We start from the raw sequence: 15,745 nt of genomic DNA, 5'->3' as shown, positions 1-15,745 counted from the left end.
TTATCTTTGTTGACTACTAAAGGAGAAACATCCTTTCCCAGATGCTGGTTTCCTTGACCCAAACACTGACCTACCTACCTACCTACCTACCTACCTACCTACCTACCTACCTACCTACCTACCAGTATTTCACTTGCTCCTTCTTTTCCTGTCAGTCTTCCTATCCTTAGGTTCTCATCTTCAAGAATGTATTTTCCACATCTTTATTTCTCCTCTGCTGACCAGCTCTTCTCCTGCTTGTACTTCTCCACATTTCAATGTACACTTTCTCCTATGGCTCTTTTTTAGGAAAAATTTTTGCTAATCCTTTGCAAACTCTGCAGAAAGGCATAGCAAGACAAATGCAGGAATGGATTGAGTAAGTATGGAATGTTTTACTCAGGAGAAGGAGGTTTCCATCACTGCCTGGCAACTCTCATAAGAGGCAACTGCTACAAACCTCCAGTTCCTCTAGCCCTAATTGAGACTAAAAGCAGGTAGCATAGTCAGTTTAAAATAACAGAGAATACAGACAGCACATGGCTGTACAATCTCTGCAGCTTTGGATGCTGCCTTTCTCCCACTTTATCTAAGAAAAAATTAAGTGAATTCTATTAATGTCTTGTGATATTTTAGTTTTGGCAAATAGTTAACTATATTTAGCACTAGATTTTTCACAGGAATACTATCCCTCTTTACTATATGCTGATTTATCATTGTCTGATTTTATTTGATGGTAGATAGCTATATCATTGTAGATTTCCTTAATTTATTTTTTTAGTGGGATGGTTTACTTGATTATGGTTGTCCTATTAGCAGTGGGTAGTACAGTCAAAAGCTTCTTTGATGTCTCTTCAGTTTTGCTTAGGTTATGTTGCAAGATTAATAATGGTTTTAAAATGTAAACTCTATTACTCTCAGTTGCTGGCCACTGGTTTTGCCCCTCGTAGAACTCCGGGAACATCCTGGCAGCCCCTCCCAGGGCGGGATGAACCGGGGCTGCGCCTGGGAACGGCGGGAGGTGAGGAAGGTGGAACCGCCGGTGGAGGGAGACGTGGCTGGAGGTGAGAACACAGAATCACAGAACCCTTGGGGTTGGGAGGGAGCCCTGGAGATCACGGCCAGCCCCGCTGCCAGGACACGGTCACTGCCGCCGGTGACACCGGAGCACATCCCGGCGGGTTCGGAATGTCTCCGGAGAGGGAGACTCCGCCACTGCCCCAGGCAGCCTGTTCCAGTGCTCTACCGCCCTCAACGTAAGGAAGTTCTTCCTCATGCTGAGGTGGAACTTCTTGTGTTTCACTTTATGGCCAATGCTCCCCGTCATGTGTCTGGCACCACTGAAGAGAGTCTGATACATCCTCTTGGCAGGGCCCTTTGGGACATTTATATGCATTGAGAGGGATACCATGAGTGTCCTCCGGACTAACAGGCCCTCAGCAACCGCACAGGCGTTACCAAGGACCGACCGCGGGCCATTCGCTTTCCCCACGAACCAAGGCAGAGCCGGGACCCAGCGGGGAGCGAGGCGTGGCTGTTCCGGTGCTACCGTGACGACTTCCAGGAAAGTCAGTCAGTTCTTCCTTCCCCCTTCCCGCTGCCCCCGCGGAGCGTCCCGCGGCCGGAGGCGCCGCCTCGGGCTCCTCTGCTCGCCCGGCTCCCGCCCGTGCCCGCCCGGCTCCCGCCGCTGCTCCCCTCACGCCGCCCCGGCAGCGCGGGATGGCGGCGGGGGAGGAGGAGAGCCGCGAGTACCTGCGGCGGCACCGGCTGCCCGAGCTGCTGCACCGCCTCGGAGCGCTGCTGCTCTTCCACCGGCCCGGTGCGCGCAGGCCCGGCCCCGCCGGCAGCGGGGGCAGCGGGGGCGGCGGGGCTGCGCGGCCTCCGCGCCCCGGCTGAGGCCCGGTGCCCGCGGGCACTCTGACCTCCTTGCAGAGCGGCCACGAGAGTTCCTGATCCAGGTGCTGGAGCGGGTGAAGGCTGGCAGGCGAGCCGAGGGCGAGTACCCGTTCCTCATGGACGAGGCCAACGTGGAGGCCATGTTCGGCCTGCTGGATGTCCTGGGCCAGGGCTCCATCCGGCCCGCGCAGTACAGGGAAGGTGCGTCCGCCTGCTCCCGGCCACACCAAACTGCTCCCTTGCACAGAACTGTTAAAATAGCCTGAAAGTTACCCATCTGTATACTTCAAAATTATCAACACAGCTGCCCACACAACCTGGAACTTGGAAAGTTGAAAAAAGTTACATGTGGTTAAGTTTCCTGCATTTAAGTTATGTGTTGTTATGTTACACACATTTACCTCCTGTTAGATCTAGGCACCTTTAAGTTTAAATTTGTCTTTCCAAAAACTCGCATAAGAAATTCTCTTTTGTTAACTTTAGCCCTTAAAACTTTGGGCCTGAGCACTGAGGATTTGGAGCTAGAAGACGATGTGGAGATCACACTGGATGAATTCAAGGAAGGAATGTAAGTTTAATTGAAATTGTGGTGTCGGTTTCTGGGGGTTTTTTGGGGGGGGGAATATGCATATGAGATATTTTGAGATTTATTTTTTATTTACAAAGCTTACATAATTAAGACATAATTTATTGCTAGTTTAAGCTCGACTGTGTCACTTTGCATTGCAAGATTTAGAAAAAGAGGTCAGTTAGTGCCTGACCTTCTTGCCTTGCTGTAAGGTGAACTAAACTCCATGCCCTCCATCCTCAGTTTCAGGATCCTCTCATGGTACCCACCCCTCAGGTCAGAGTAAAGGTCATCAGGCAGCCCAGGGGTTAAAATACTGATCTAGAAATGTGGAACAGTGAAAGCCTGTTGTCATCTTTGTCAGGGATGGTAGCACAGCTTGAAATGAAATAGGTTCAGAGTTCAAATAATTCCTCACAGTCAAGGTATGGTTCTAGGAGCAATGTTTTAGTAACTGTTGCAATTGCTGAAAGGTAAGGAACTAATTATCCTCATTATCTAACTAGAGATTTTCTTTTTCTGTCTTAGGAAGAAAAAGATGCTGGAGAGCTGGTCTGTGTATTAGTTTCAGCAGTGGTCTGCTATATACATTAAAAACAGGCATCTTCCCCATTTTTTCTTCTGGTTTGTCAGCTGTGAAGAGTTGATTTTAAGCAATATTCTCTTTTCTCTTTTTCTCATCTTCCCTGCCCTTCAGTGGAGCAATCAGCTGAAGATGACAAGTGACAAGAACATGTGCACGTCCAGCAGGCACTGGAGGGAGTATAGTTAAGAATTGCTGTTCTTAATATAATTAGATGGTTTTTAAAAAATAGTAGAGATCTCTTTTGCAACTGAAATAGTATTTTGGAATTTCCTCCTTCGGGTTATAGTTTACAGTAAAGGATTGTTACCTGTTGGCTCATTAGCACTGAATAAAATAAAGTTGGTTTTTGGGCTTGTGCTGCATTTTGATTTTTGGGTATTTTTAAGGAAAAAACAACTTCAACAAGTTATGACAAATGTCCACATGTAAATGCAGGTAGCACTTCCAAGTGGTATTTTCAGACTTAGCAGACAATGTTCAATTTATAAGGAGAAACTTTTTTAAAGAAATTAGGCTATTGTTTTTTCAGTAAAAGACTATCTTAATTTCTATGAAGAAAGCAGTGACATATTCCTTCCTTCTGCATTTATTATCTACATTTTAATACAGAACATCCATTATCTAGGATTTGGAGATATCAAACATCTGTGTTTAACTCAAGACTGACCAGTTCATAGAGGACATTAGCCCATGTTGTACAAAACTGCATTTATACTGTAAATACTCTGTTCCTTAGAATGATGCAGACATGGCAGACTATCCATTAGAGATGAACAGTGTTAGCTTCCAATGGCAAGGTGGCCATGGAAAATAAGACCTGCACAATTCAACACCAAGTCAGTAGCATTTTGAATTTTTTCTTTGAACTGTGTAGAATAAGGCATAAGATTTAATTAAAACAATCAGCATAAGAAATGAAAGAAATAAGCATATTACAAGATTTTTGCTTGGAATATGTAATCTAGACCACGTTATTAACCATTTTTGAAGTCTTTATTTTCCTGCATTTGGCCAGTTAGCTCTCAAACTGAGAAGAATCTCAACATCCCTTTGAGCGAGTTTATAAACTCCAAGTTCATTTAGTGCTGCTGTTGCAGATGGCTGGCTGGGCTTTAATGGTTCATTTTCTGAAGCTGACTGCAGGACATCCTTCAGAAGCAAGGCAGAGCCAATATTCAGGTTCAGGATAATGCAGGCTTCTTTTATGCTAGAGGAAAAGTTACATGGATTAATGTAAGCAGCACAAATTTAAGTGTAACAAAAAGCCCTTCCATGCTCCATGTTGGTTTAAAAATATTCAGATTTCAGCCTCAATCAGCTGAGGATTTTGATGCTGGTCTATTGAGGACACTCTGGGCTAGTGAAATAGACTAACCAGAAATAAAGTAGCAGCTTCTCATCCCTGACAGCAAGTAGACTGCCTCACAAGGCAATCCTGAGGAAAATAGTTTAAAGTGGTCCTTCTAACAATAAAGTTTGTTGCGTTGTAACTGTATCTTTCACTAGTTTCTTTGGCCCCAGAATCAGAGGTTTGTGCTACTTAATAATCCTTCCATAATTTTATCTAGACATCCTGACTGCACAAAATACTCCAAGACACATGGCACAGTCTGTTGCTGTGTGAGTATATGCTGCAGAATCAACTTCCATAGTTGAAAACATCACACACATAAACGATCCACACTTTTAAAGTGTGGATCAAAACTCACTGAAAAAATCTTGGTTTAAGTAGAACATTTTCATTTCTCTGGACACTCACTTCTGAAATACCAGTAGATCACAAGTTTGCCTACTTACTGCTTGAAGTAGTTTTCTGGCCTCTTGCAGTAATGTGAAAACAGGGGGAACAAATTCCGACTCATGTCGAAGTGGAGTTGTGCTGCTCCTCCTTCATTGAAATGATTTGCCATAATGATCTGCAAACACAAAGAGGAGCATCTGCTGTTTGAGCCAGGCACTAACACACACCTGGCACTGCACAGGTCACTCTGATACCCACCTCCTGATAGATGTGCAGATCCACTTTCTCTGCAAGCATTTGCCAGAAGATTTTGAACAGTGAGTGGCAGAGCTGCTGCTCCAGCTGCAGCAAACGGTCTCGCAGCGTCTGCAGCATCGGGCACGCCGTGCTCGACAGGGACATCACTGCTTGCTCTGCTTGAGAGGGTAAGGACAACCACCTAAAGAAACCATTGCACTGCAGTCATTAGAGTGAAATTATTCATGTTACAACAACTGAAGTTCAAATTACCCTTTGAAAAAAAATCTTACCCATTTACAATGTTTCAGAGAATCCTTTCCCATTTCTAATCTAAAAGTTATCAGTCTAATGCTGTGTTTGAATTTCATTTAATGAAATGAAATTCAAACACATGCTTTAGTTATAAATCTCTGAACATGTCATTCTAGGGAACCCCATCTAATCTGAAAATCATTGAGTTCTATTCCTTTTATGAAATACTTCAGAAATTCTACTCAAAAGAAAATATTTAAGAAGCCCTAGGAGTCTGTGAAGACAGAACAGTCATGACAGGTCATTTTGCATAAAATCCTCAATACTACTATGAAGAAAATAATTCCTGCTCAAAATAGAAAACTAGAACTATCCAGAATCTTTCCTAGCATTTTAAACTAATACATCCAGTAATTGTGGAACTACTTTAGAAATCATAGCATGACAATTGTCCCCAGATAAGAATAAAGAGAATTTTCCAGAACTTATTACCCTGCAGCTTTCCTACTCCAGAAAAAAAATACCACCTATTATCTATTCTTGCCTTTACTTACCTCAATATTTTTAACAGGAAATAATCCTGTAATATGCAAAGAGATTAAATAAACAGAATCACCTCTCTTTTTTGTAGAGCTTTGCAGCATCTTTGACCTCTCTGAAGACATGATCTACTTGTCGTGTCAGCATGTCGTGCTTGAGGCGCTCCAGGAGGTTGATCATGTCATCAAAGACAGAGCTCTCCATGGACGCCAGCTGGCCCAGCTGGAGCTGGCTCATGGTGTCACTTTCTGCACGGACCTCTAGCTCAGCCTGCTGCAGCTGCAAGAAGAACTAGGCAAACAAAACCAGAGGAACAGCACAGAAAATAATCTTACTCCTTGAACTTTTCATTGGTACTTTGTTAGACAGTTGTAGAAAACACTTTCCTCTGGCACATTTATAAAGTTAAAAATTTAAGATTTTAAAAACACTTTCTTATCTTTCCCTGTGGTCCTGATTTAGTGAAAAACAAAACATGGTGGTTTAATCCTAGTGATGGAACTGATACTGGTTTCAGATACAACAGCAGATAGGTAAAGGAAAGAGATCTAAAGAAATACTGAAAAGATATTTTAAGATTGACAGCAGCATGCTTTTAAAAAACCCTACCTTGGCCTCTTTAAGATTTGCAAAATTAAACTTTAATTGTAATTTTTTAAGCAATGATTATTCATTGAATCATAAATTTACTGTGCTGACAACAGCAAGAAAATAAATTTAGTTTATTGAGTTCATTGTGGCAACAGCTTGTTGGTTTTGCTTTAAAGCAGATCAAGACACTAGTAGATGCAGTTAAACAACATGAAGGCTGCTGTCCTATCAAGTCAAGATTATCCCCTGCTAGAGCCACAGGTTCCTGTGAAGACAGTAAGAGTTTGGAGGCAGCCCACAGCCCACACAATGCCTTATTCTGCACACTCCATGTGTAAAAGGATTTTTGACCTTCAGCAACAGCTGCAGCAAAGCTGCAATTCCTCACCAGGCCGTGCTGCCACCAGGCTGTTGTACAGCAGTCACTAATTCCCAGTGATCAGTGAGTGGCCTTTCTGGGCCACACCTGAACTGTGCTGCTGCACAGACACACACATGGATCTGTCTAAGCTCTCCTGCCATGGGAGGAGTTCAAGCACCAGGCAAAGGCTGCTGCTCTGGTTCTGAGATCTTCAAATTCAATTCTTTTTTTTTTTTACAATAAAAAGCATGTAAAAGAGACTAGGTTTTTTGGTCTCTTCAGATTATTCCATTTCTCAAACTCTCTCTGCATTTCCCTAGAAAGTTTATAATTGGCAGCTTAGGCTTCAAACAGTAACCTGTCCTTATTTATACATCTTTTACTAAATCCAAATTTATATCTCATTCTACTTTTTCAGTAATTAATTCTCCTGAATACACCTAAAAAGCGCTGAAAATAAAATGTTTGTTACAAAACAAACATCCCAAGTCCATTTTAAAGTATTTTTTTCCTAAAGAAGAATATTTACTTACTACATTGTCAGCCCAGTCTGCCAGCACTGTTGCTATGTAGTTAACAGCATTAAGGATTGCACAGTATCGGAATCCTAAGGAAGCTCTTGTCTCCTCCTTCATCACTTGAGTTAATCGTATCCTGAAATCATCAACCAACTCCTTCTGTAGGCCCAGGAACTGCAGTTTTCTGGAAGCTGTTGGAAGATTCTTGTATCTGTCTGGAAAGACATTAATAAAATGTTTTTAGGCTTTCCAACATTAAATAAAAGCTTTTCAAAAAGAAACATTACAGGCATCAGGTACATACACGCACCACCTCATGCCTATGAGAACATCATAGAGTCAGTATTTAGATGTCAGTATTTAAACCAGCCAATATTTCAATGTTTTCAGGGAAACTGCCCATGCAAAAGCTAAACATGCAGACTTTCTTCCCCCTCCTGATTCCACGAGCAGTTTGTACTCTAACACTTGAGGCAATGTGTGATAAAACCACACCCTGCAGCGTGGCCCCTAAAGCATCTTCACACAGAGAAGGACAAAGCCATTGAAGATGCAATGGTCTCCTGAAAACAAACTCGCTCTTATGTACTGTTGCAAAAAAAATAGAAGTTACTTAATAGCTTCTGAATTGATACAGATTCAAAAGAACTATTAGAATTTATTACTGAATTGCAACAAATTATATTCTGCCAACTATGAGAGAATATGGTTAATATCAAACGTATATTTATAATTCTTATTTCACAAACATGCCACTAGGTCAAGATTACTCATGCATGAGTTAGTCCAAAATACAAAACAAACAGGAAGTTTTTATTAAACTGCAAATATCACAGCTTTGCAAGTTTATTTGGTGACTACTGCTGACAACGAACATTTAGTAAACTAGTTAAGAAATCTGTTAGCTGAAGGTTTTTTACTGTTCATTACAAACAAGAGCAATGCCCATAGATATAATTACCTGTTATAACTAACAAGAGAGTCATAAAAGTTTCAGCACAGTCTGGAACTTTCATTTCATCTACATCAGTGATATCTTTGTACTGTGATACCCATGCAGCCTCTGATGAAAGCATAGAGTCCATTTTCTGAAGAGCAACTGAAATGCAAAAAACTTTTAAGTTAAGTTTTTAATTTAAAAAAATCTAACAAATCCCCTCTAAAGTATACTAACATAAAAGCCTTATCTCTAGTAAGTTAAATTTTGCATTTTCAGTTTATAAAAATTACTGACAACTTGTTTCATACAAAAGCAGCTTCAATGTATCTGCATTTGCAATGCTGTTAACAGAGTTAAATGCCAGAATTGATTGGGGGGTTTGGTTTTTGTTTTTTCATAGTTGGCTTGCTCTTTTCCAATATATTTCTTCTTCATTTCTCAAAACTAATACCTTGCCCTTATTTCAATTTAAAGTCCCTCTCTGTCTGCACACACATAACATTTGTCTAAAAATAAGCCTACTTGATTTGCATACAGCTTAGGGGCAAGAGTCCCACAAAATACAGAGGCACTGTTGAAACCAAATCAATTTTTATTCAGAATAATTACAGAGCATAAAAATTCATATGTTTTTGGCAGTAGCCCTGCCCAAGTGACTTATGCTATTTAAGAAGGATAGCTGTGTAAGTAGACACATATTTTCTGACTACGCAATATAAAGGCCAACAAAATGCACTGGAAGTCTTACATTTTTTTTCCACTGTTAGCCACCTCTGGAAGCAGGATTCTTCTGACAGAATATGCATGCAGCTGGGAAGGCTGCTGAGATAACCATGGACACTGTATAACTCTCTCTCAAACAGAAGGACCTCATCCACGAGGTGACAGAAGAGTGTGTCATCATACAACAGGCAGGGAATATCTGCAGCCAACTTCTCCAAAACCAGCATCACTAGAGCACGAGAGAATTCAAGCTTTGGAAGTAAAGAAGTGAATGTCAGAGACAGGAAGTACTGACATGTGCAAACATGTACACAAGAAACTGCTACTAGACTAAGTCTCACCACGTACACATTTCAGTGGAAATGGGCCAAATATCTATCAGAAGCTGACTTAGATATTTATATTCACATTTACAAACCATTTCATTACTTACCCCAGCATTGACTGAAGATCCTGCCTTGTCCAGTATTGGCTGGATTTTGTCATCAAGGAACTTCGAATGATTTCCGATCCACATAAGTACTTGTGTTAAATACCACTCAGGCTTATTTAAAAAAAGAAAAGAAATTATTAAATGCATCCAAACATCTATTCAAGTGCTACTAGTATTTTAGGACAAATTTCTAAAAAATGCAACTCTCTTTCGTTGCCTTCTTGTGATCTCAGGTCACACAAGTTTTTTACTCTGTTTTACTTAACTTTCATTTACATAAAAGCATTATCAGAAAAGTATTTCTGGATTTTCATTGTCTTAAATGTACCAAATATTGTGTTTCTCAAGCAAAAGTTGCATTTTTATTTTCCCTTTCTCTACTTCTTTCTCACTCATGAGAGCCTTGTTTCTACTTCATATACTCCTTCCTGTTCTCCTGTGTGGCCCTTATTTCTTGGTACAACAAAAAGGATGTGCTCCTGAGAAAAGCTCTGCTTTTATTGTTATTGTACCTAACCTCAGCCCCACCTTTTCCCCCTAGAACTGGGGAATCTATCACCCTCTCATTTCACATTTTAATGCCTTTAAGTTTTTTCAAGTTTTGACACTTTAAAGTATGGGCTGCAGGTATGGATGAACACTCAGCGTTAGTGCAACTGGAAGCAGTTCCTGTTTCCTCACTCCCAACAGCTAAAGAACATTCTGCTGAGGTGCACTCACATTCTGTGTGTCTGTTTCTCACCTCTGTATTCATTTTCACTTGTCTCATTAATTTTATCATGCTTGGGTTGTTGAGTTTTTGGACAGTCCTTCCCCAGCTGGGCAAGGTCACTGTGAACTCTGAGCCTCTCCTCTGAAATACTGTTAATCTTGTCCAGGTTGCTGTCTTTTAAATATTTCACATTGATATTTTCTTTATTGCATTATCCAAGTAATTACTAAACAAAAAACCCAAACCAAATTTCAGCAATGCCCTGTTGAAATATCTTTCTGACCTGACAATAGATTCCCTGTAACATTTTCTTACTAAGTTCTTATTTTTAAAATAATTGTTCACCTATTGTTTGCAAATTCATTGTCTTGAACATAGATTTTCCATTTCCTTTAAAAATAATTTCGTTCATATCTAAAACACCTCTTTCCCACTAACATACACAACAGTATTTTAGTAGCAATCTGTCAAGATTGCAAATGTATTTAGATTTACACAAGATGGTGATCATAAGCAGACCTGGGCAACAGGACTGTTACAAAACAGCTCTTAAACTCTGCTCCACTGGCATAAATGCAATGAAACCTATTCCAATGGTAATTCTCAGATAAAAATCCTCAGTCTTTGAAGGCAATTCACACAAAAAATGAGTCAGTTTCCAACTGATAAACTCAGCATCTCTTCTTTTATGTCAACTTAAAAATTCAACCCGGTAAAAAAAATAATTATTTAACAATACCTTTAGACTAATCACATTTCATATCCAACATTTTCAGTTACATGAAGGTAGCAAAACACAGTGCCAAAAATCAAAGTCACAGCCTTTGAGCTCAAGAAATACAGAACAGTGCAAAACCATTTGCAACAAGACAGAGGAAATTAATCAAAACCTGTGAACAGATGGGAGTCAGTCTAAGATTGTAACGATGCTTTATGAAGGATCTGGGCAAACGAAAAATATTGCCTCACCCAGAGAACATGCCTGTGTCTCTGAAAGGTCTCCAAGTGCTATCTTGATGTCTGTCCACACTTAGGTTGGCACAAGAGCTGCACAGTTTTGAAGAATCCTGAGTTTGGAAAATGTGAAATCTATACAATTTAAACACAGCAATCTAGAGGCTGCTTACAAAGCAGTTTCGAAATGTCAAACCACTTTCTCCCATACCTTGTTAAGAACATTGGTTTGTTTATTTCCAGTGAAATGATACTTGAATCTTTTCTGAAGAGGATTCAGCATGATTTGCATTGGAAGGATGACTGGTGGTGAAGGGGGTAAAGGGTACTTTTCTGGCAATTGCTTGGGTTTGGTTAACAGCTCATCTCTAAGATTGACAGTCAAGGATGGATGTAAGTTTTGAATTACCCCAGCATCATCATTTCAATAGGATAGGCTTACAAAAATGAACACTGCTCAGTTCTACACTATTGACTGAAGGCAGTACTATGAAAACAATACAATTCCTTATAAAAGATACTCAAAATATTCTACTTTATGTAGTATTAAATATAACTCAGGCCTTTAGGGTTTATTTATTCAATGACAAAACATGTCCCTTAAGTCTGTTTGATTTAGAAAATTTGTAAGAAGCCAGCAATCCACCATTGTCAGAAACAAACACAGTGGCTGTCCAAGAGTTACACACTTACTCATATTTGTTAAGGGAGAATAAAGACTCCTGGGATTAATTAATGTAACACATGATTTCCCATTTTCATGTAATGGATTTAAGTGAGCCACTCTGCCAAACCAAAATTGTTACCAACTCAGGATTGTGCACAATGGCCTTGCATCTTTCCACTACACTATTTAAAAAAAAAAAAAAAAAAAAAAAGGCAGCCACAAGCCACAGTCACACACACACAAAGGTTCAAAGGTTTAGTTGAGCTTTAGTTTTAACTGATCTTTTGTGAATTATTTAATTCATAAAGATCAGGGACAGAATGAGCAGCAGTGCCCTATGAGCAACCTCAAAGGCAGACTATTCTTCTGCACAACAGAAATCCTCCTGCAGTCTCCCCTTTTTGTAAAGTCTCTCCCAAGATATGTATGTTTTCCCTTTTTTTTTCTTCTGGGGCAGGACATAGTAAAGCGATTAAAGGTTATTTCACATAAGGCTATAAAAGGAAAACCATTAACTATGTCTAATAAAACACACATCACCATTTTTTCATTAACATGCATGGGTAATGGTTCCAAACAGTGTAAGGCCAAATCCTCATGCAACCTACACTGTCAGCTACCATGAGAGCACTGGACCTGATGACTTTGAGTTAAAATGTTGCTACTGACAAAAAGGACAACTTTGGCACTTGGCATTTTCTAAATGCCAAAAAAAAATCCCAAATAAAACAAAACCAAATCCCCACAACGTTCTAATGTTAATACAAAGTAACATAAGTTACCTTCTGTCTTTAGGGAGAATAAAATTTTAAATAATTCTACTTGAGGATGTGCATCTCTAACAGTTTTTATTCTTGCTAAAATACACTGCAAGAATTGAAAAGGATACGAGGTTTGCAGTTTCAGAAGCTGACAGAACAGCATCTCCAGGTTGCTGTACACCTCAGGAGCGTTGGCTGGTGCAGCAAGGCCAAATGCCTGGGACTGAGGTGGCCCCACAAAGGGCCAGCGGAGCTGGGTCAGCACCTCCTCAAAGTCACTGCAACACAAAATATAAACACACTTGGACACCAATTGACAGTACAATGTAAAGATAAGGGGGTCTCAGTATCTCTCTTACCTTGTCAATTTGTCCTTAAGGATTTTATGCCAGAATTTAACAGTGGATCTCACAAAAGCAAGAAGATGAGAACAAGATGAGTCCTGAAGTTTAATATCCAGCTCTGCCATGAATGCTAGAGTACTGGCTGCCTCTGGAACATTGTTGGTCATCAGATATTGCTGAATGCTATCACTACAAAACACCAAAAAGACAAGGCCAAATATTCATTAACAATAACAGAAAAGAATAATTCGGATATTGAAAAGTAAAGACAAAACTTTCTTGAATTTGAAATATTTTAATAAGGGGAAAAAGCAGGTCACCAGTCTCAGAACACACACACAGCACTCAGAAGTACCTGAGCTCTTCTATGCGAGAAATCCACTGGAGGTAGGCCAGGTGTCGCTCGATCTCCTCCACCTGACCTATCAGCACATCCAGGTCCTCCATCCATGGCTCAGCTTCCAGCAAGTGCCTGTTGATGGACTCTGACAGAGCAGTCTCCTCCTCCAGAAGCTGACTCAGAGACTTTTTGGAATCTTCTGCATTCTTTAAGGCATTCTGAATTCTTTTAGGGACTTCTGACGAAACTGTAAGTACCTGTGTTGGGAGATGTGTTAAGGCAGACACAAAACCACAGCACTGTGCAGAGCAGTGCCACTGTGTATCAGGCCCACTGATACATTTCACTTCGTTTCAGATTCTCAATCAGTTCTACAGCATGTTCAGAAGAAGAAACAAAATGAAGCAGAAAGATGCTTACCTGTTCTTCTAAGTGCTTTTTGTTTTCAGATAGCTTTTCAATCAGGCTGTCTAGCTTCCCCAGGGAATCATAGTCATTTCCAAGTTCTCTTTCCACAAATTCAGAAACATAGTATGGAATATCACAGTGATCTAGATCTCTAGTGACTTCTTTCTTTCCAACAGCAATGCTTGCCATGGTTTCTTTTTCTGCAATACTGAGTATACAATTTCTAATTAGCCAACACTAAGCACAAACATTATCTATTGAGGAACAAAACTCCATGAAAAGCTGGGCAGTTCAATTTAAACTGAGACTGAAATACCATATTCATGAATTATACTGCCTTAAGTGAGACAATTTGCTGGCTTAAGTCAGGTCTAATAAAACCTTGCTGACATATCCAACTGGTGATTTATTATATATTAACTTCTGAAGAGAAACACATCTGTTAATTTCTTCCTTCCCCAAAAGCATGAATTTTATTAAAAATAGTTCAAGAAATATGTAGTTCCTACATAAATAAAATAGAAAATTTATTGAAAACTACAAAAAGATTGTTAAATGCAAAGGAAGAAAATGTTCCACTTTCCCTTTTCACAAGTTTAGGAAATTTCAGAGTTACCAACTCATGACAGTTGTGTTATTAGCAAAGTATCCATGTGGGCCTTACAATAATTTGGAAAGCAAATACATCACTGAAATGTTTACCAAAAAAAACCCCACACAGTATAACTTAAAAGACACTTCCTGATCCACACATTTGACAGCATCCAGAGAAACCTGACATAGAAAGGATGTTCACAGTGAAACAAAAAAGGCAACAATGATAACTGTTTGGCTAGTTGGCAGTTCAATCCTCAACTTCTTCGTGTCACTTTCAAAACAGAATTTAAAAATAAAACCTGATACGCTTGCAATTTGTCTGCTACTACCTTTGATTAAGTTAAAATCCCTGTTAAACTGACAGCAGCAGTGAGAAAGCGGCGCCGCTAATGAGCCGGAGTTGCAGAGGCAATAGAGAGCACGAGGCTGAACAAACTGAGTGACCAAAGGTGCTGCAGAGGAATAATCGAATAAAGAAAGCAGAGCAGTAAAATTCCTGTTTGCAGCAATGTAAACATCATACAGCAGGAAAAAACTAACCAAACGGTACTCTTTGCATATTTAGTGGAAAGGATGGGGTTACACAAGACAGGAACAGGTGTGTGGGCGCATCCCTCCCGCCAGCTGCCTGCTCTGCCCCGCGGCTCAGCACCCACCTGGGCCAGAGGGCCGGGCCCATCCGAGGGCCGGCTGGAGGCTCTGCGGGCTCCGGGAGGCTGCGAGCGGAGCGCCACCGACCGCGGCCCGGGCTGGGCGGCCGGGCAGCCCCTCAGCCGGGAGGCGGCTCGGCGAGCCCTTCCTCCCCACCACGGCCGACGAGCCGCCGCTTCTCCTCGCAGGACGGCGCCGCGGGGACAGGAGGGCGCGGGAGCCGCCGCCCGGAGCCCTCAGCGCGCTCCCCGCGGGGCCCGGCGGCCGCGGCGCCACCTCCGCCGCGTCAGCAGCGCCGCGGGTGACGGAGCGCGGGGCGCAGGCGCGGAGCAGCTCCCGGGGCCCCGCTGCCCGTCCGCCGGCTCGGGGCTGCCCCGGCCCGCGCTCACAGGGACACGGCCCGGCGGAGCCACTGCCCACCGGCTCGGGGCTGCCCCGGCCCGCGCTCACAGGGACACGGCCCGGCCAGAGCCACTGCCCACCGGCTCGGGGCTGCCCCGGCCCGAGCTCACAGAGACACGGCCCGGCCAGAGCCACTGCCCACCGGCTCGGGGCTGCCCCGGCCCGAGCTCACAGGGACACGGCCCGGCGGAGCCACTGCCCACCGGCTCGGGGCTGCCCCGGCCCGAGCTCACAGGGACACGGCCCGGCGGAGCCACTGCCCACCGGCTCGGGGCTGCCCCGGCCCGAGCTCACAGAGACACGGCCCGGCCAGAGCCGCGGCCCACCGGCTGTGCCGCCGGCTCGGGGGCTGGCTCTGCCCGTGCTTACAGGGACACGGCCCGGCGAGAGCTGCATTCCGCCGGCTCTGGGGCTGGCCCGTGCTGAAAGGGACACAGCCCGGCCAGAGCCGCGGCCCGCCGGTTCTAGGGCTGTCCCCGCCCCGTGCTCACAGGGACACGGCCCGGCCACAGCCGCAGCCCGCCCGCTCGGGGGCTGTCTC

The 15,745-nt window shown here is 42.6% G+C and overlaps 2 protein-coding genes across 2 annotated transcripts; one reads left to right on the top strand and one right to left on the bottom strand.

Annotated features, from left to right (window-relative positions):
* The first annotated feature begins 1,589 nt into the window (after positions 1–1,589).
* EFCAB10 (EF-hand calcium binding domain 10) lies at positions 1,590–3,391 on the top strand. The gene is made up of 4 exons (XM_059473075.1): positions 1,590–1,798; positions 1,912–2,076; positions 2,359–2,443; positions 2,972–3,391. Exons 1-4 carry the CDS (start codon positions 1,699–1,701, stop codon positions 3,006–3,008), a joined length of 387 nt encoding a protein of 128 aa, XP_059329058.1. The 5' UTR covers positions 1,590–1,698; the 3' UTR covers positions 3,009–3,391.
* A 208-nt stretch (positions 3,392–3,599) lies between these two features.
* RINT1 (RAD50 interactor 1) lies at positions 3,600–15,048 on the bottom strand. The gene is made up of 14 exons (XM_059473074.1): positions 14,808–15,048; positions 13,567–13,762; positions 13,162–13,403; positions 12,822–12,995; positions 12,591–12,740; positions 11,246–11,402; positions 9,369–9,479; positions 8,961–9,186; positions 8,234–8,371; positions 7,288–7,487; positions 5,879–6,093; positions 5,029–5,209; positions 4,827–4,945; positions 3,600–4,236 (listed from the first exon to the last, which is right to left on the bottom strand). Exons 1-14 carry the CDS (start codon positions 14,828–14,830, stop codon positions 4,023–4,025), a joined length of 2,346 nt encoding a protein of 781 aa, XP_059329057.1. The 5' UTR covers positions 14,831–15,048; the 3' UTR covers positions 3,600–4,022.
* Positions 15,049–15,745: the final 697 nt, after the last annotated feature.

This window comes from Ammospiza nelsoni, chromosome 5 (assembly GCF_027579445.1).
Source record: "Ammospiza nelsoni isolate bAmmNel1 chromosome 5, bAmmNel1.pri, whole genome shotgun sequence".
Taxonomy (NCBI): domain Eukaryota; kingdom Metazoa; phylum Chordata; class Aves; order Passeriformes; family Passerellidae; genus Ammospiza; species Ammospiza nelsoni.
This window is presented reverse-complemented; position numbering and strand designations above follow the sequence as displayed.